The sequence below is a fragment of the Saccopteryx bilineata genome, chromosome 10 (genome assembly GCF_036850765.1).
Source record: "Saccopteryx bilineata isolate mSacBil1 chromosome 10, mSacBil1_pri_phased_curated, whole genome shotgun sequence".
Classification (NCBI taxonomy): Eukaryota; Metazoa; Chordata; class Mammalia; order Chiroptera; family Emballonuridae; genus Saccopteryx; species Saccopteryx bilineata.
In genome coordinates, this window is record NC_089499.1 from 53,487,994 (window position 1) to 53,508,701 (window position 20,708).

Genomic DNA, 20,708 nt, shown 5'->3' on the forward strand with positions numbered 1-20,708 from the left:
TAGATTGTTATAAAGTTTTAAAATATTAATGAAAAATATTAAATAATACCTGACAAAAACAATAAAACTGTTATTAAAGATATTTTCATATCGCTTCTTGATTGCATCTTCTATTGCAATTGTTTTCACCTATGGACAGAATGAACATTACTATGGGAGTTTAGAATATGCTGTTGCTCAGATGAATGTTAAAAAAAGAGTAAGGAATGTACATTTGTGATTTCCACATTGCATTTCCACATTGGGTGGCTGCCCAGGTGCCCACCTTAGAGAGAATCATGATTACAAGTGCCATTTTAACAACTAGTTCTCCAAACTCAAGAAAAAATTAGGTATTGTTTATGGCACGACTGAATCCCACCACTGCCTGAGAGCCTGAGAACTGGGAGCACCTGTCTGAGGGCGGGAAGGTGGAAGTCTCAGCTTGAGCAGAAGCAGAGTAAATTTTCCCTGTTCTGCCTTTTGCTTCTATTTGGGGTCTTAGGGGACTGGGTTCTGTCCCCGCAACTTAGGGAAAGCCCTCTGCTTTCCTCAGCTCACCACCAAGTCAAATGCTAATCTCCTCCAGGAGCACCCTCACAAACACACCTTGAAACACTGTTTTACCAGCTCTCTGAGTACCTCTTTGCCCAGTCAAGTTGATTCACAAAATTAACCATCACATGCTATAAAACAAAATTCAATACAGTAAAAAAATAGACTTGATTCTTACAAATTAAAAACAGAACCACACTGATGAGAATGAGGAAATAAAAAAATGAGTGCAAGTAATTTTGGAAGATAGTATTTGGTTAAATGTTATAGAAGTGAAAACAAAAGTATAGCTAGTGTACAATAACTAGTAAATTTGTGTTTTTCCCGAAGTTCTGAACTTATATTCACTGAGAAAGAATTTGACTTTACATAAAAACCTGTTTTAAGGAAAGAACAAACCATAACCCCCAAATATTCATCCATTTATTCATTCATTCATTCACTACTCATTCATTCATACATTGATTCAATTATGTGAAATGTTAAAATCAACCAGGTTTTGACACATACTAAAGAGTAAATTATCATTCAATATATAGGTTAGGAAACAGAATGCCAACACAGCATTCCTAAAAGCATGGCTGTCTGCACACTCACCATTGAAGTTAACGTTGCGGATGTACTTCAACAACTTCTTGCCTCCAGCTTGCTCCATCTCTGGACAGACGCCACGGTAGTCAGCACAGAGATCCTTGTTCATGTGGTGCAGGGCATGAGCCATGGCGTAGACTGCGTCAATCACAAACTGCACCTTCCCCTCCTGCTCATAGTTGGAATCTTTTCCAATTCTCTCCTGCCCTGCACATGAAAACAAGAAACACACACAGAGATTGGTGTTGAGTACAATCTCTGAATTTGTATGTACTTTCAACTATGCTTAAAGTAGACAATGTTTTGAGGACTACAACAGTGCAAACCACATTGACACATCTGACTACCATGTTAGGTAGTTTTTAGTAGCTGAGCTTAGTATTAGACAAACTTTAGAAGCAGCACTCCAAGGATCGGCCAATACACTATTCAAAATATAGGGGTCCCAAAGAATGGAAGGATCACTGGGATTAGAAACTGGGCTGCCACATTCAAATCTTCAAGGCTAATTTACTCTAGAAAAGAAAGAGTCCAAAAGAAAAAATGATAGGAATAAAAAAATTCTACACTGAAGTCACTACTTCCTATATACCTGCTCCACCTCCTGTGTTGTCTATCTCACTTGTTGGTATTAGTAGTAACTCAGATTCTTGGTCTAGAAAACCTGGTACTATTTTCTTTGTTTCCTGTCTCTTCCTCCCCACCCCCACGTACACACAGCTAATGAATAGCCAAGTTCTATCAATTCTACCTCTGAAACGCTGAACATTTTGACCACACTACCAATACCTATTTACATGCTTCTCAACTCCCATCAGAATACAATGCCACATGTTTCCCTTCATTTATTTAATCCTCCATGTCCATCTACAGAGCTAATCAACTCACCCCCATGCTCCAAAGTTTTCGATGGCTCTCCACTGTCTACAAAACAAACACAAAATCCCTTCCCCTGACAACTAAGGATGTCCATCCCCACCTGTCTGGTAACAATAAAAATTGACATCAATTAAGTGCCTCCCTCACTACGTTGGAAGCTTTGCATATGTTATTTCTATTTCCTCCTTACTTTGTGAGCTAAAAATTATTTATCTTCATTATCCAAAAGGGGAAGCTGAGCCTTCTAGAGAGTAAGACATCTTTCCAGAGTCACTTACAGGTAGATCAATGATGATCACTCAAGCTTGTCAGACCCTAAAGCCTATATTCTTCTCATTATGTTGGTCCTACTCCATGCTTTCCCTACATTTTTTGTTGTTGTTCCAGACAGATAAGGCATTTTCTTGAGTGCATCATAAACTCTAACGTAAAGTAGTGTTCTTTACTTTGTCAGAAATGTCCTTCCTCCTTGCTTTTGCCCATCGTAACGTCTCTCTAAGGCAAAATACAGCAGTGGCTTACACTCAATCAGAATGGAAAATTTCATAAAACATTTCAAATCTTTTATTATAAAGCTAGTTTTAATGGTCTAATGACTATCTTCAAGACTTTTTTTTATATCCTTAACACTAAACAAAGCAATTAGTAACTAGCAGATTCTAAACAACGGTTATATTAAATTATGAATTCATTAAGTTCACTCTCTAGACCTCTTGTCCCTCTATGAAGAATAATTATCTACAGAGTGCATTCTACTCTCACAGCACTAACCCCCAAATTGTATCCTGCAGCACACTGTGTAGTGAAGATACAAGGGGTATTCTGCGACTCCAATTTCTTCTCCTGTGGTAAAGAAGGTCCCTGACAGTTAAATATTTTTAGACTTCTTTACTGGAGACTTTTTCAGAGTATTAACATTATAAAGAAAAGTATACTATCCAAGAAGAAAATTTAGAATTCCCAAATTTACTTGAATTGGTATTTTTCCTTTTCAGAGTACACGGCACTGTTCTACATGGTAGACTCATCTTTGAATTGGTATTTTTCCTTTTCAGAGTACACGGCTCTGTTCTACATGGTAGACTCATCTATGTTTTATACATGTCTTATTTAAACACCAGTCAAGGCCCTGGCCGGTTGGCTCAGCGGTAGAGCGTCGGCCTAGCGTGCGGAGGACCCGGGTTCGATTCCCGGCCAGGGCACACAGGAGAAGTGCCCATTTGCTTCTCCACCCCTCCGCCGCACTTTCCTCTCTGTCTCTCTCTTCCCCTCCTGCAGCCAAGGCTCCATTGGAGCAAAGATGGCCCGGGCACTGGGGATGGCTCTGTGGCCTCTGCCCCAGGCGCTAGAGTGGCTCTGGTCGCAACATGGCGATGCCCAGGATGGGCAGAGCATCACCCCCTGGTGGGCAGAGCGTCGCCCCTGGTGGGCGTGCCGGGTGGATTCCAGTCGGGCGCATGCAGGAGTCTGTCTGACTGTCTCTCCCTGTTTCCAGCTTCAGAAAAAATAAAAAAATAAAAAAATAAAAAATAAACACCAGTCAAACTAGTCTGATTGATTGCCACTTGACTTAGGCCCTTCAGCGTGTTTAGGGTAGGATTTTTTAAAAGATAAAATTCATCATGAATTCCTACTGCCACTTCCCATTCAAATCCAGGACCACGGGATGTTTTCTAACCTCGGTACTCAATCACTTCTACCTCCCTTCTTTTGTGAGAAAAATCCTTGTTCTTAATGATCCCATTATGATTATTCATGCAATGTATTCCAGAGTATGCAGGAAACATTTTTAGAGTAACAATCATGCCTAACAGTCTAAGAAGTGTAATGTAATGAACAGCCTTGTGTAAATATGTGCTTTTCAATTTCTGTCTATTTTGGTGATAGAACCTGAGAAGTGGGGTTGCTTGGTTAAGGAGAAGATTCATATGTATTTTTGCTAATTACTGGCAAATTTCCCTTTAATGGATTTGTACCATCTTGCTCTCCCACAAGTAAAAGATGAGAGTGTTAATTTCCCCACACCCTCACTGCTCAAGTGTATTGTCCAACTTGGATTTTCATTAATCAGGTATGTTGAAAAATGCTACCAGTGTATGTTTATTTGCATTTTTCTTACCTTAGGGAGGTTGAACATCTCATCTAAATAAAAGCTACTGTATTTCTTTTTCTACTATCAATAATCTAGCCAATTGTTGCAAAAAGTTGTTGGTCATTTCTTTATTTTTAAAAGCTTTTTATTAATTAAACATATTAACTCCTTGAGATTAAGTTGCAACTATTTTTCCCAGTTTGTCATTTTTCTTTAGGTATTTCTTTTCTTTTCTTTCTTTCTTTCTTTCTTTCTTTCTTTCTTTCTTTCTTTCTTTCTTTCTTTCTTTCTTTTTTTTGTGATAGACAGAGTCAGACAGAGGGACAGACAAGGACAGACAGCCAGGAAGGGAGAGAGATGAGAAGCATCAAATCTTTGTTGCAGCACCTTAATTGTTCATTGATTGTTTTCTCATATGTGCCTTGATGGGGGGTGGGGGGACTACCCATCAAGAGGAACAGAACAAGTGACCTCTTGCTCGAGCCAGCGACCTTGGGTCCAAGCTGGTGAGCTTTGCCCAAACCAGATGAGCCTGAGCTCAAGCTGGCAACCTTGGGGTCTCGAACCTGGGTCTTCCGTATCCCAGCTCAATGCTCTATCCACTGTGCCGCTGCCTGGTCAGGCGAGGTATTTCTTAAATAACATTATATTGTGTTAAAATTGGTTTTCTAAAAGAAAAATATCAGTTTTCTTTTTTCTTACTGCTTCTGAATTTTCAATAATGTTGGAAAAAAGTCCACACTCAAAGTATACTCAGTCCCTATACTCAGAGTATAGAAAATCCATGATTTCTTCTAGAACTTACATTTTTAAAAGTTTTATCCTTGATGTACTTAAAATGTATTCTAGTGTGCAGTATGAGAAATAAATTTAAAATTTATCCTTTTCCATATAGCTATTCAGTTATAAGATAGAGTTTATTTTCTCTCACTGATTTGACATGCTGCCTTTATGATATACTAAATGTCCATATATAATTAGGTCGATTTGAGGTTTTAGGAATCTGTTTCATTGTTTGGTTTGTCATGTCATGTACAAAGCAAAGAGTTTCACTTATAAAGGCTTTATATAATGTTTTAATAACTGGTTGATCAAGCTCCTCTCCGACCCTGATTGTTCACCCACCATAATTGCTTATTTTTTTTACAGATTTTCTTAGTTATTTTTTGTTTACTCAAATATACATCAATCATTTATCTAAAAAACATTTTTTAGATTTTATTTATTCAATTTTGAAGAGGGGGGAGTGAAAAAGAGGAGGGAGTAGAAGTGGGAAGCATCTACTTATAGTAGTTGCTTCCTGTATGTGCCTTGACCAAGCAAGCCTAGGGATTCAAACCAGCAACCTCAGCGTTCCAGGTTGACGTCTTATACATTGCACCATCATAGGTCAGGCACAACCATTTATCTAGCTTGAGAAAGAGAGAACCTAATTGTACATCAATTGGGTTTATGTTGTATTTATAAATAGACTTAGCTAGAACAGAAATCGTTATGAAGATGGATCATCCTGTCTTTCCATCAGCTCAAGCCTAGCTTTGCTTCCTTCAATAGTGTTTTAAAGTTATTCTCACACAGGCTTTGAGTGTTCCTTGGGAAGTGAGCCTGGGTATGACATTATTTTTGCTAATATAAGAACAGTCTCTCTTGCTATATATCTTCTCACTGGTTTTTGGTTGCATACATAAAATCTATTGTTTTGTTGTGGTTGTTTTATTATTTTTCAACTATCACAAAAAAATGTAAACAGTGCAAAGTTGGAAGAATTTTAAAGGGAATTCATCAAGATTCTCACATTAACATTTTACTATACTTATTTTATAAGGTAATTTCTTTTCTAATATTCATTTCATAACCTGCTACTTTACAAATTTCTTTTATGTAGCCTGACCAGGTGGCAGCACTGTGGATAGAATATCAGACTGGGATGCAGAGGACCCAGGTTCGAAACTGCAAGGTCACCAGCTTGAGCGTGGCTGGCTGGCTTGAGCATGGAATTATAGACATGACCCCATAGTTGCTGGCTTGAGCCCAAAGGTCACTGGCTTGAGCAAGGGGTCCCTCGGTCTGCTGTAGCCCCCCAGTCAAGGCACATTTGAGAAAGCAATCAATGAACAACTAAGGAGACTAAGGATCCACAACAAAGAATTGATGCTTCTCATCTCTCTCCCTTCCTGTCTGTCTGTCCCTATCGGTCCCTTTCTCTCTCTCTCTGTCTCTGTCACAAAAAATAATTCTCTTATGTATATAGTACTTAAAAGAGGAAATCTTGAAGTCATTATAATCACTATAAAATATAAACTATGAAATGGGCTCAGGCTAATAATTTGGGAGAGCAGTTCCTAAACTACATTCATAAAGACATACAGCCCAGAAAGAATGCCCTGAAAAATAATTTCAACATTTAAAATAATGAAATATTTTATTATTTGAGAAAGACTGGAAGTCACCAGGTGACTTAGAGCATAGTAAAGACTCTAAAACTTAAAGGATACATTTGTCTTTCGGGCTACCAGGTTTATAAAAATGTACCCTAATATCAAGAAAACTAAAAATGTCACGTTCACTTAAAAAAAGAGAAGAGTTTGACTTTACTTCCCCTACTGTGGCAGACAAACTGTTGGCGTCTTCAGAGTTTACAGTGACTCATGTACCACCTTGCCCTTCCCCCCAACAGAGCTCTGGTTCTCTAAGTATCGGCAGCCTACTGAAGGAGAGGTTCTAGATCTCTCAAGTCTCACTGAGTCAATTCCAATTTGTTTAAACCAATCCAGTTTCCTTCTCAAGGACTAATTTAGGAACAGGCATGCTATGCAATTCTAGCCAATGGGATGGAAGAAAGCAGTTTACTAGGAAACTCCTGAAAACTTTGTGTGCTCTTAAAAAGAGATGGATTCAATTGTACCAAAGCCCCCCCCCCCCACACACACACACGTACGCACATGCATACTGCAGTCACTGTAGCCATTTTGTGGTACTCAGAAAATTACACAGCATAAAAATGTAAGAAGAACAAAAATGTGTTCAATATAGGAAAATACAATTGAGCTGTGAGTTGCCAAATATTTGCCAAGTTTGTTTGAATACTACACTTCCTATCCATATACACTTCATAATATCCCCAGGGATTAGTGTTAAGCGTGACTCCCTGCACCCCCCCCCCCAAAAAAAAAAACACCAAAGATGAAATGCAGGGCATTTTATTTTTTAATTTCTCCATTGATTTGAGAGAGAGGAGAAAGAGAGACAAAGACAGAGGGAAAGGAAGGGGGGGGGAAGGAAGGGGGAGGAAGGGAGAGAGGAAGGGGATAAGGGAGAAAGAGCAAGGAAAGCATTAACTCTTTGTTTTACTTAGTTGTTTCCTTTACTTGTGCATTCATTGGTTGCTTCTCATGTGTGCCCTGAGCAACCTGGGCAGGGCCGTGAGATGCAGTTTTAAAATGCACTTTTCACATCGATTCAAGTAGGGAAGGAAAAAGCATTTTTCTTTAATTCTCAGTTAATAGCTCATTCTTACAATCTTTCTGATTAACTGAGATGTTACCTTCTTTCCTTGTTTAAAGGTCATACTTTTCATTATGTTTACCAGGAGGGAGGCTGAGGTTTAGATAAAATGAGGTGAACTCTGAAGCATTATCTGTTACTTCTCCAGCATGCAAAGAAGCTTACCTTTTGAAGTTTCCTGATTTTCTGCTCCATTGTTATTTTTACCCAAAGAGTCCAGTATTTATCTTAAAAATGCACACTCTTTTAACTTTCTGTTGACTACATTGTCAGCTGCACTACAGAAGAATGAACCCATACACTTTCACTACCAGGATTTCTAGTGTTCATTCTGCTGGTGAGGATTTCTCTTGGAAGGACCTCCTTAACTTGCCCATTTTCACAGACTGCTTTCCCAGAATTTATGCCTTACCTAATATGCATAAGGGAACTATTGGAGGGAGAGGAAGAAGGCACAAAAATGCAAGAAAATATGGACTTGCGGTTATTTATATTAATATTTCAATGGGGAAACCAAAAGAGAGAATGTGTTTGCTGATACAGACTTAAAAACATATGAGAAAGCTTCAGTAGACGTGAACTGACCCAATGTTTATATGCTTCCAAGGAGTCAAAGTTTGTAATTTTTATTTTGGTTTCATCTATTAATTGACGCTACGTGCTTTGGGAAGACCTCTCTGAAATTATGCATGCTTGTGCCAACTGTGCTTTTAAACTTTGCATTGAAGAAAATTTTATTTTATTGAATATGAAGCCTCAATCTTAAATATTTCTTGAGTCTGAAGTCCTGAGTATTATTGTTTATAATTAATCTACTAATGCTTGGCTCTATTGCCAATGATAAATATCCCCAATAAACAGGAAAAGTATATACAGGAGATTTGAAAATAGAGTCAAGACATATTTTGGCTGTGACAAAATGGCTAGATTCTGGGTAAAGAGGACACAGGGACAGCAGGGTGGATATTTGGAGTGATAGAGAGTGTGACAGAGTCTGACAAATGCCCCAGGTACTGGGCAAGCCTTATTAAAATGCCACTGCACTTTACTGGATAACTTTGTTCTCTCGTGGGTACACATTTCTCTTTATAAGATGAATGTTAAAATAAATGTAAAATAAATTCTGTGTTCATAGAAATATACTCTGTTGCCCTCTTTGATAGTGACCACATTTATGAATCTCAGAATAAAAACCCATGGCCAGCAAGGAACATCGTTAGAAGGAAGGTCAGAATTTCTGGGGTTGAGTTAGAAACCCTTTAGTGTTCTTATGCCTCAGTTTGTAGGTGCGGTTCAGTGAGAGAGTTTAATGGGATTGTTAATGGTAGACAGTCAGGGAGCAATAGGGAGTCTCCCTCACTGGCCTAGATAGTGTACAGGAAGGTTCTTACACCAGCCAGCAAAAAGCTAGAAACAAAATGGACAGGGCCCCAGCATGCCCAAAGCTAGCAAGATAATTGGATGGGAGGGGGGAACTACCCTCTCTATCTCTATAAGAAACAAGGGGCCCTGGCCAGTTGGCTCAGTGGTAGTATTGGCCTAGCATGTGGATGTCCCAGGTTTGATTCCCAGTCAGGACCCACAGGAGAAGTGACTATCTGCTTCTCTGCCCCTGCCCCCTTCTCTCCCTCTTTTTCTTTCTCTCTCTCTTCCCCTCCCACAGCCATGGCTCAAATGGTTTGAGAAAGTTGGCCCTGGGTGCTGAAGATGGCTCCATGCCCTTGTTTCAGGCACTAAAACAACTAGGTCGCTGAGCAGTGGCTCCAGATGGGCTGAGCATCCCTGATATGGGGCTTGCCGGGTGGATCCCTGTCAGGGCACATGTGGGAGTCTGCCTCTCTGTCTCCCCACCTGTCACTTAAAAAAAAAAAAGAAAAGAAAGAAATGTGTGCTTGGCCCTGGCCATGTACCTCAGTGAATAATGCTTCAACTGGCACCCGAGAGGTCACAGCTTCTACTCGTAACAGGGCGTGTAGGAGAAGCAATCAATGAGTACACAACTAAATGGAACAACTACGTAAAACAAGTTGATCCCTCTTTCTCTGTCACTCCCTGTCTCTATCTCTCCCCCTTCCTCAAATCAATGAAAACATTTTTATAAAAAGAAAGAAAAAGAAAGGTAGGCTTGAGCAATAAGGGGAGATGGTTTCTACTTGAGAATCCACCATTCTTTCAGGCCGTGGCACCAGAATAAACCTTTTCCTTTGCACCAGCTCTTGCCTCATGAGTCTGACTTTCACTGCAGGAGGCAGCCGAACATGCGCTTTCCGTCATAGGCTGAGCAGCTCCCAAAGAGAGCAATGGTATTGACGGCCACAGCGCTGCAGGCAGCACATGCTCACTGCATATTCTCTGTGCACCAGGCTCTGTGCTAAGCACTTTTCATAATTTAACTTTTTTTTTGACAGAGACAGAGAGACAATCAGAGAGAGAGTCAGAGAGAGGGACAGATAGGGACAGACAGGAAGGAAGAGAGATGAGAAGCATCAATTCTTTGTTGCAGCTCCTTATTGTTCATTGATGTGTTCTCATATGTGCCTTGACCAGGGGGCTACAGCAGAGCGAGTGACCCCTCTGGGTGCTCATGCCAGAGACCTTGGGCTTCAAGCCAGTGACCATGGGGTCATGTATATGATCCCAGTCTCAAACCAGGAACCCTACACTCAAGCCGGTGACCTTGGAGTTTCAACCTGAGTCCTCCACGCCCCAGTCTGATGCTCTATTCACTGTGCCATGGCCTGGTTAGGCCATAATTTAACTTTTAACCCTGACATCACTCTTGTGAGTTAGCACTATTATGTTTTCCATTGTGCATCCATTCCCGCCTCTCTGTTACTGCACTACACATTATAGACAACCAGAAAAATGGTTCCTTCCGGGGCTGCAAACGGAAAGTGATGAACTGGAAGTTTTCCTCTTTCATTCTTTTTATTTTCAATGTAAGTTTAGAGCCAAAAAATAATTTCAAAATTTATGCTAGCCATGACTTTTACATTCTCTTATCCCCCACTGCAAGGAGGGGATGGGTGGGTCCTTTCCTGGCCTCTCCTCTGGCAGAAGCACTACTACCCAGAGAAAGCAGCAAACGGCTGGCAATCAAGCAAAGACAACAAACAAGAATGTCAATGACTCACCAACTGCTTCTCTACCTTGATGACTAAAATTTAGTTCAATTTAACCCTTAACATCCTAATATTCTTCAGTGGATACATATGGAATACTCTGTTTTAATTCAAAAATAATTCTACCAAGAGAGAAAAACAAGGTCTAGCTAAAAACCCTAGTTTCTAGCCATTTTCTATGCAGGATGCTTCCTAGAGAGCTACTTAATTGTTACCTAAAACTGAGTAGTTTTCTTCTGCTATTCCATTTTCAAGTTCCAGGTTAAGTGCAGGTTAAGGCATACACAGCGAATAAACATGGGTGTGGTGTGGTGTGGTGTGGTGTGGTGTGGTGTGGTGTGGCGTGGCGTGGCGTGGTATAGTGCGGCGTGATGTGACATGGCGTGGCGTGGCGTGACATAGCGTGGCAGCGTGGGGGTGAGTTTCATATGTTGCATAGAGGGCATTGACTGAAAGGGAGGAAGTGTCAGCCCCAATGTTCACACCTGCCCCCAAAGTGTAAAAGGTATTATGAGAGATGCACCAAAATCAACAGCAGTCTGTTTCAGGTGATGCCAGCTAGCTCAGCAAAGGTAAGAATACGTGCGATGACTAACAAGAAAAATATGGTTTTTTTTAAGGAAGTGTATTCAGATTCCATTTGTCACAGATCACCTCTCTTCTGGTTTCATGAGCAGTTTACTTGAAGGTGGCCAGCAGTGAGAGTAAAATGTGGGGTGTAGGTGGAAACAAACTGGCCCCACACAGAATCCTGTTGTGGTTCAGCGATGGGTATATCGGGATTTGTCGTTCTGTTTCTCAGCTCTTGTGTTTGTTTGAAAGAGGACGTGATGTCAATGAAAATAAAAGAAGATAAAAAAAGAATAAGAAGAAGGAAGACAACAAGAACAAAAAGAAGAATATTGGAATGTAAAAGGGAAATAAGAAGGCAGAGTGGATAGAGCATCAGACTGGGATGCAGAGGACCCAGGTTCGAGACCTCAAGGTCGCCAGCTTGAGCACGGGCTCAGCTGGTTTGATCAAAACCTCACCAGCTTGAGCCCAAGGTCACTGGCTTGAGCACAGGGTCACTTGCTGTGCTGTAACCCCCAGGTCAAGGCACATATGAGAAATCAATCAATGAACAACTAAGGAGCCACAACAAAGACTTGATGCTTCTCATCTCTCTCCTTTCCTGTCTGTCCCTATCTGTCCCTCTCTCTGTCTCTGTCACAAAAGAAAAAAAAAGAAGGCAGCAGAGAAGATGAAATAATACCTACTATGTGCCGACACCCTAATGGAGAAAAGTGATACAGACATAAACACAGAGCTCTCATGCTGTCATCTCAGGTCCTACAGAATGAATCTGCTTCTCGGGCATCTATGAGGCGGACATGGATGGCGGACTCTATGACACACAGGCAGAGTCTTCTGACTCCCGTAGTCTAATGTCCCTCCATGTCATGGAGATGGAATGGTTTTATATCACTGGCCTCATGACCCTTTGCCTCCTGAGATACAGAGAAAAGACATAAGGGAATTCATCCCACTGGAGGGTTTGAAAGGACTTCTCAGCATCATCAGTTCAATGAGAGCCCATAGAAAAAGCCATTGCTCAGCTTAATTTGAGTTGTGTATCTAGTTCTAGTGACTGAAAAAAGGGAAGATATGTGTTATGTGTGTGTGTGTGAGTGTGTGTGTGTATACAAACTGAACTCCCTAGAGGCAAGTCACGGTCCTAGACATTGCTATATGCCCAGAACCCAAAATAAGGCCTGGAATACAGTGGATATCCAGTAATGAGTGTTTAACAAAGGGTCAAAGAATAAATTAGTGTCTTGGAAAGGGAAGTAAAATAACAAGCAAGTGGATTCCCGAAAAAGAGGAGGAAAGAAAGTTTACAGTCCTTTGTCCTGGAAAGCTGACAGCTGGGACAGAGCTAAATCAGGTGACCGGACTATTGCAGTCTGAGGGTGACAACAGCAACACACCAAACCCTGACATTTGGGATCATTTTCTTCAGCTGGGTTCTTAGGTGGCTAGAGACTCCATTTATCATTGCTTCCATTGGTTTCCATTAAGTTATTCAAGTAAAGGTGAAAAAATACTCTGTAAGCTTTCTTTCTGAATTCCAGCTTCATTTTACACCAAACAAAAAGCCAGTAGGCTCAGTGGTAGAGCGTCAGCCCAGTGTGTGGAAGTTCTGGGTTCGATTCCTGGTCAGGGCACACAAGAGAAGCAACCATCTGCTTCTCTACCCTTCCCCCTTTCTTTTCTATCTCTCTCTTCCCCTTCCACAGCCAAGGCTCCACTGGAGCAAAAGTTGGCCTGGGTGCTGAGGATGGCTCCATGGCTTCCACCTCAGGCACTAGAATGGCTCTGGTTAAAACGGAGCAACACCCCAGATGGGCACAGCATCGCCCTCTGGTGGGCTTGCCAGGTGGATCTTGGTCAAGCATGTGCGGGAGTTTGTCTCTCTGCCTCTCCACTTCTCACTGCAGAAAAATACACACACACACACACAAATGCATACATCTGTATACATACCTCTCCACCTAGACTTTTGACCATTTCATCCTGATCACTCAAAAATAAAATAAATAGGCTCCTTCACACCAAGCCCTGACTATATTCATAACTGATGAGAAATACAATTGATGTTTCTCAAAGAATTGCTTCTGAAGATTTTGCATATTTTAGGAATGTTGCATTCTACCTGCCTTAAGGAGAAAAGAGCAGCTTTCTTCTGCATAAGGAAAAAAATCTCCACTCCTAGCTGGAAGGCTGAAAATGACAGTGCACCAGTCAGAATGCACTTGATAATTTGCCTGAAGAACAACAAGCCACATTCTATTACCTGTGGAGGAAAACTAATGAAGTGGTATTGGCGTGGAACCCTCCATAGAACAGAGTAGAAGAAGGTTCTTGATGCAAAAAACTCAAAATCCGGGTTTAGTTCAAAACGTATGCTGCCAATATGACTTAATGGGGAAAGGTCCTTCAAAATTTCAACATTTTGAAACCAAGATGCAATGGCATTTCCATCTCCCCTGTAATCAGCCCAACCAGTGCACAAGGACCAGCGTTCGGAGCGTGGGGGCTGGTAGCACACAAACCTGTGTGTACACTTGCTTGTGACTAAAGGGACGTTATGTAACCTCTAAGCTTTTCTCTTCATCTATAAAAAAGTAGCCATTATGAAAGAGAAACTGATAATATTCCCCATGTGGTTCGGTACTGTGAGGAAAAAACCTTGCTTGGATCACTTGCAATGCCTCCCAAGCACACTGTCAGAAACAGGCTACCAAAACCAAGGTCAGATTGATCCTTATCACCACCGGCACTGGTGTTTGCCCCTAGGCTTCGTTTCCAAAGCTCACCCGAATCTTCGTAGGCTCACGTGATCACTCTCCTCCAGACTGTTCTCAGAACTAAACCCTCATGCCTCCCATCCAAGATTTGCTGGACACTGCCCACTGGTAAGCCTTGCTGATGACCCTTACTTCTTAAGCTCTCACATCCATGTGTTAACTTCTCTCTTGCTCAACCACAAATTCCTTTTATGTTCACAAATCCTTTAACTGGGCTTTCTGGAACTCCTAATCCATATTGATTGTTCCTCAACATAACCTCACTCCAATTTTCAAATATTTCCTTAACTGAAACATTGACAAGTCCCGAGACTACTGCTCAACCCTGTAGTTATAGTTTTTACCTTGCATAACCCCAACACAGCTCGGTGTTCTTCTTTCTCTCCCATAACAATCTGCATCCTACAATTTCTTTTCCCGTGTAAGAAACTGCTCCACTGAGTCTTACCCTCTGAAGGTCCTGACTCATTAATCAAGAACTATGAAGGACCTGAGGCTTGACCATACCTGCAAGCCTACAAGTGACCCTGCCACAGGTTCCTGGGTGTTGGCAGGAGACGTGAAGCTCACGGGTCAGAGACAAGGGCTTTATTTCTCACAGAAAGAATAGTTACAGCATCAGCACTTTCACACTCAGGTTCCTCAATTCACACAGGGTTACAGAAAGAGGACCAAGTGACATACGAGCTGTGCTACAGGAAAGGGACCTAGAGCTTAGGGAACCTGGTCTTTTATACTGACAGTAAGCATGCTCTGAAAAGAGACACTGCACTATACAAATATCCTTGGAAAGAGAGTCAGGAAGAAAGACGGGCAGCGTCTCTGCTCAGGTGACGTGCAGACACGTGAGAGGGCCACGGAGAATTTCCTTCCCACAGCAGTCGCTCCTCTCACTGCAGTGTAAGTCTCTGGCTCTGGGGCCCATGCTTCCTGACCCCTCACTCACTCTTTCCTGGCCAATCATAGTCATTCCAATGATGTTATCATCTACTGACAAATTAGTATTTTGTACCTCCACTAGACTTCTGGGTTGTAGACATACACACTGAATTGCCTTCTTAACCTTTCTAGCCAGATGCCTATTGGTATATTGAACTAAACATGTCTAAAATGAAAGAAACTCTTGACCCTTCCACTTCCCAGACTGACCCTGCCTAAACACATGAGAAGTCCTGCACTGGGTGGATCATCTCCCCGGATCCGCTCATCACTTTTCTTTGTGCACCAAGAAGCTCACTTTGATAGACAGGATTGAAGAACTCTCTTTAATACCCAGTTGGTTTGGCCATAGGAGTCAGAGGCGGGAGATCGAAGGGCAGGAGGATGTTGGTCTTATTATTTATTGGCCTGGCTCTTTCCTTGTCAGGCAGCCTTTCTTGGCAGATATTCTGCCAGGATGTTGGTCGCCCTGCCCCGACCCCTGCACGCACTGCCAGTCTAGGAGTCATCACGGCTGACCTATCCTCGGTTGCCTCCTTAAATAACTCCTGATACCTTTTCAGACATCTCTTTATGAAATGCTCTTTAAATATTCCAGTTAGGATGAGCCATCATTTCCTGTTTGGACTCTGACACCTCCAGTTGTGCAAACCAGAAAAAGTGAAGTAATAGTGATCAAATTTACAGAGATTCGAGTTCCCAAATACAGCCTATAAAATGTTTAAATCCTATTTTCCTAAGGGTTTAATCTTGTTTTACGAAAAAGTTAGGCATTATTTATTTATTTTTAAATATGACGGAAGCCCATCCGTGCCAGGAGGTGCCACGTCCACGCGTCGTTGTTTAGAAGAGTAAAGCAAGGCGCTCTGTGATTCAAATCCCAGCTCTGCTAGGCCTTAGCCACGTGACTGTGGGCAAGCCTCTTAAACTTCTGAGAAGTTCGCTTTTATCTTCCTTTTCAGTAGACTGTAAATATTATTAACTCTGCCAACTCTGCTGAGTCGTAGGGACCATCAGATAACACAGGAGTATCAAAGCAATTTAAAGACTCTAAAGTGCATCTCATAAAAAATAAACCAGTACCTGAGCATATGGAAAAAATGATTCAATGCTGCAAGTTTTCCAAGAAATGCAAATCAAAACAGAAGTAGCATTTTAGCAGTGTTGCCAGAAGCTGAATAAATTAGTATAGTCCTTTCAGAAAACAGTTTGACAATACACTTCAATTGTCCAAAAATACTTATACTCTGAATCTGTAACAATAAAAATAGCTAGTACTCCTGACATATCAGGCAATGTGCACTCAGCACTTTCTATGTACTAACTCATTTAGTGCTTATCCTTAACACACAAAACAAAACTCCATCAGGTTATGGAACCGGGCACAAAGATGCAATGGCATGTATGCTAGGCTTCGGAGTTAGTATGAGGCAGAAACCCAAACTGAATTTCAGGATATTTTTGTTCTTTTCTACTCCTAACAACTTGTAGAAATTCATCCTAGGAAAGTAATTCAAAGGAAAGGAAAAAAAAAAAAAAAGCAAGAGGTCTTAAGATAGTTCCTAATGTGCTTTATATATACCTGCAAAGTTTGGGAGAAATGTAAGTAATTACTTTTTAATATCTAGTTTCTTCCTCATAACATATAAAATACAGCAATTCTTCAGTTATGAGAATAACAATAATCAACAGAGGAAAGATTCAATCAAAGCTGGGAGACTGATGTGTTCTGTAGTCCTGTGTTCCTGTTTAAAAACATTTTTTTAAAAAGGAAGGAATTGCTAATGTATTACTGTTTACTGGACTTTGAAATTTCCATTTTTATTTTAAAATGGAATACTTGACATCTCAAATAAGTGCAGAACTTGCTATTTTTTTATGTGTCTTATAAAAATCAACGACATGGGCTTAGGAAACATTAACATGTGCAGCCCAATAAATCCTCCAAAGCCCCTGATTCAACCCATTAGCTGAGTTTCCAAATGAGAGCTCTGCTTCACCATACCCACAAGTGCAGCAAGCAGGGCGCCCTCGGAAAACTTGGGCACACCCACCTGCTCCTCCTCTCCCAATCTGATCGATTCCAAGAAATGTCCTATGCAAAGTAGATGACTGTGTTAAGCATAGAAAGTAAAATTAATTTCTCAACAACCACTTGTTAAGCTCTGCTCCATGTGCAACCTGAGCTAGTGCAGGGCATGTGAAAGAAAGGCATCTCAGCGAGATGAGTGGCTGCTTGCCCTGAGCCTGCGCTAGGTAGAGGGGAGACAGTGACCACGCTCACACCGGTGAGGACCGCATCACACTGAGGCAAGTGCAGCAGGAGGAAAGGAAGTGGGAGACTAGATAGCACAGAAACTGACCCAGATCATGGGGGACATCAGCAGAGGCTTTCCAGAAGAGGTGACCCCAAGATGGGAAGGGTGAATGACTGTTAAATTAGGCAACAGCTGTGTCAGGAAAAGTAAAGTCCACGTAGAGCAAAGGGCATATGCCAGACCCTGTGGGAGGGAACACCCCCCCACACCACCACCGTGCCTTTATAGGAAGAACTGAAAGATGAGAACCCCCAGGAGTATGATTCGGACCCCAGCTACAGGGGGTGCTAGAGACCATGCTGAGAGGTTTAGTCATCTTCCTTCAAGCAGGTCTGGCCACTAACATGTCTTTTTTTTTTCATTTTTCTGAAGCTGGAAACAGGGAGAGACAGTCAGACAGACTCCCGCATGCGCCCAACCGGGATCCACCCGGCACGCCCACCAGGGGCGATGCTCTTCCCACCAGGGGGCGATGCTCTGCCCATCCTGGGCGTCGCCATGTTGCGACCAGAGCCACTCTAGCGCCTGGGGCAGAGGCCACAGAGCCATCCCCAGCACCCGGGCCATCTTTGCTCCAATGGAGCCTTGGCTGCGGGAGGGGAAGAGAGAGACAGAGATGGAAAGCGTGGCGGAGGGGTGGAGAAGCAAATGGGCGCTTCTCCTGTGTGCCTTGGCCGGGAATCGAACCCGGGTCCTCCGCACGCTAGGCCGACGAGTTTTTGAAATTTAATACCACTTTTTTTCTGCAGTCTCACAATCTAAGGAAAGAATCTATTGAAATACATAGTCTGTGCAGGAAGCATGATTTATTGATATATAGTAGTCACGTTAACGGCCAGGCTGTCAGACATTGGAAGTCCAATAATTATTTATCCGAATGATTATTGTACACTTGTATCCAAATCAAGTGACTGCTTCAGCTTGGCTGTTAGCATAGCTTCCTTTTTACACTTTTGTGTTTCTTTTTTAAAAATGAATTCTAAAATGTAACCTTTTGTTACAAACTTGCCTGAAACTTGCTCTGACAGTTGCATTTTTCTCAAATAAAAAAGCAATAGCATCCTGTAATTTAACATTTCTCTCCCATAGTAAATTGCCCACTTCTGCCAGAACGCTGGACCGCTTTGGTAGCTCAATTTATAGCTGCTCCTCCAATGTTGGGAAGCTTCCTTAGAGGCATTTTTCCACACCGCCTGGGTTTCTCATGAATTCACTCCCTGTTATTGGCTTTAATAAGGCTGCAGGCAAGTGTTTGTTTGCCCATCCTAAGAGTCCCACGAGACGAAAGACAGAACATTTTATAGTTGTAGCTGCAATTCCCTGTTGTATAATTATGCTGCCTATGAGACGAGGCATTTGAATCCTGAGTCTTTTTTCTTTGCACAAACTACCAGCTTTGCATCAATTTAGCAAAGTTTGAGAATAAACTGGGAAATATTGCCCGATTTTGATTTCAGGAGAGAAGAAAAGAAATGAGGTCAATTCTCTTCTTCACTGCATCTGTTTATCAGTGAGGACCAAAGACTCAATCTAGGCTCATCATCAAATCTGTTCTCCACCTTAGGTGGCCAAGTGTCACAGCCTGAGGAGATTGCCTGCCATGCAATGGAACCGTGAATTTTCCCCCAAATGAGGAAGCACCTTTGCACGTTCAGTTCTCTCAGAGTCTGGGAAGGCAACCAAGCATAGAGGAGAAAGATCACAGGGAGAAATCAGCAGTACTGATCATTTGGTTGATTCACCTGAACCACGATTTCCTCATCTGTACAATGGAGATAATAACCCCTCACAGACAGGGTTAAAAACTCATAAAAGACCCTGGCAGGTTGGCTCAGCGGTAGAGCGTCGGCCTGGCTTGCAGGAGTCCCAGGTTCGATTCCCGGCCAGGGCACGCAGGAGAAGTGCCCATCTGCTTCTCCACCCCTTCCCCTCTCCTTCCTCTCTGTCTCTCTCTTCCCCTCCCGCAGCCGAGGCTCCATTGGAGCAAAGATGGCTCGGGCGCTGGGGATGGCTCTGTGGCCTCTGCCTCAGGTGCTAGAGTGGCTCTGGATGCAACAGAGCGACGCCCCAGATGGGCAGAACATCGCCCCCCAGTGGGTGTGCCGGGTGGATCCCGATAGGGCGCATGCAGGAGTCTGTCTGACTGCCTCCCTGTTTCCAGCTTTGGAAAAATGAGAAAAAAACAAAACAAAACTCATAAAAGTACATCTCTGCCAACCATTTTTCTAGAATAATTCTCTTCCGTTGTCCTCTAGTTCAGCCTCTTGTTTCTTTCAGAGCACTAGTCACAGTTTGTAATTATTTTATTTTTCTTCTTTTGGTTTTCTGAAAGCAAAAACCTGTCTGTGTTCTCAAGTCCAGCACAGGCACTGGCCCTGGGTAGCTGTCACGTGCACAGATGAGTGACAGAAGGCAGGAGAAAATGAATACATGCCACTGGTTGATGGGGTTAGAATATTCTTCTCATGAGCAGCCATGTTCTCATGTAAGTCACAGAATTTCTCCAAAGTTCAGTTCTATTTTGCTTAAATCTGTAAAAGGAGGATACCACCTGCCCTGTCTGTTTCATAGGGTTGATTGGGGCATCCAGCTGGGTAATAAAAACTCATAAAAGTACATTGACATATGTATATCACTATTACCAGCAAAGAACTTTGAAGGTAAAGGAAAAACAAGATTGAATATAAAAATCAGGAAGGCCAGGCAGTCTGAGCCATAGAGGGGCTGGTTCTCTTTTTAGTTTTTATTTTTACAAAGGCCAAAGGTAACAAAAATCCCACCACCAACCACCACAGTGATGGCCCCTAAACCCATTTGAGCACTCACAATTTTCTTTAATTTATTGATTTTAGAGGGAGACGGAGAAGCATCATTTTGTTCCTGTATGTGCCTGGACCAGACATTGAACAAGCAGCCCTTGCATAGTGGGATGACACTAACCGACCAAGCTACCTGTCCAGGGCAAGCACTCGCTATTTCCACAGGGCACTGTTCTGTTTAATCCTCACAAATGACCGCACGTAGTAGGGGCTAGTGTTATTCCATTTTACAGTTGAGGAAAGAAGGGACTAAGCTTGTTCAGGAACTTGCCCAAGTGACACAGGAAGTGAAAGAGCTGGGGTTCAGACCTCAGCAATTTGATTCCATGTCTTAACTTCTCTCATGACTCACCCTGGGCACCCTCAGCAGGCAGCGTGACTACTGTGGTTCTGCAAGATGGAAGCCCTGCTTGAAGTCCCCTCAAAACTATCATCTCCCCAGAAGGTTGGTAATAAATAATCAATACTATTTGAGGATGAGTATAAGGAAACGGAAAGCCTTCCCATGTGTTCACCCACACACTTGATCTACTGCTATTGGAAATAGTGAGCGAAGCTAG

General features: G+C 42.2%; 1 protein-coding gene across 3 annotated transcripts in view; it reads right to left on the reverse strand.

Annotated features, from left to right (window-relative positions):
* The window catches only part of GRM7 (glutamate metabotropic receptor 7), a 1,011,140-nt gene that overhangs the window by 321,263 nt on the left and 669,169 nt on the right, over nt 1–20,708 (reverse strand). For all 3 annotated transcript variants that reach the window (XM_066245502.1, XM_066245501.1, XM_066245500.1), the window contains exon 6: nt 1,132–1,332. In XM_066245502.1, the coding sequence (XP_066101599.1) occupies nt 1,132–1,332 (201 nt within the window). The remainder of the gene's footprint in view (nt 1–1,131; nt 1,333–20,708) is intronic.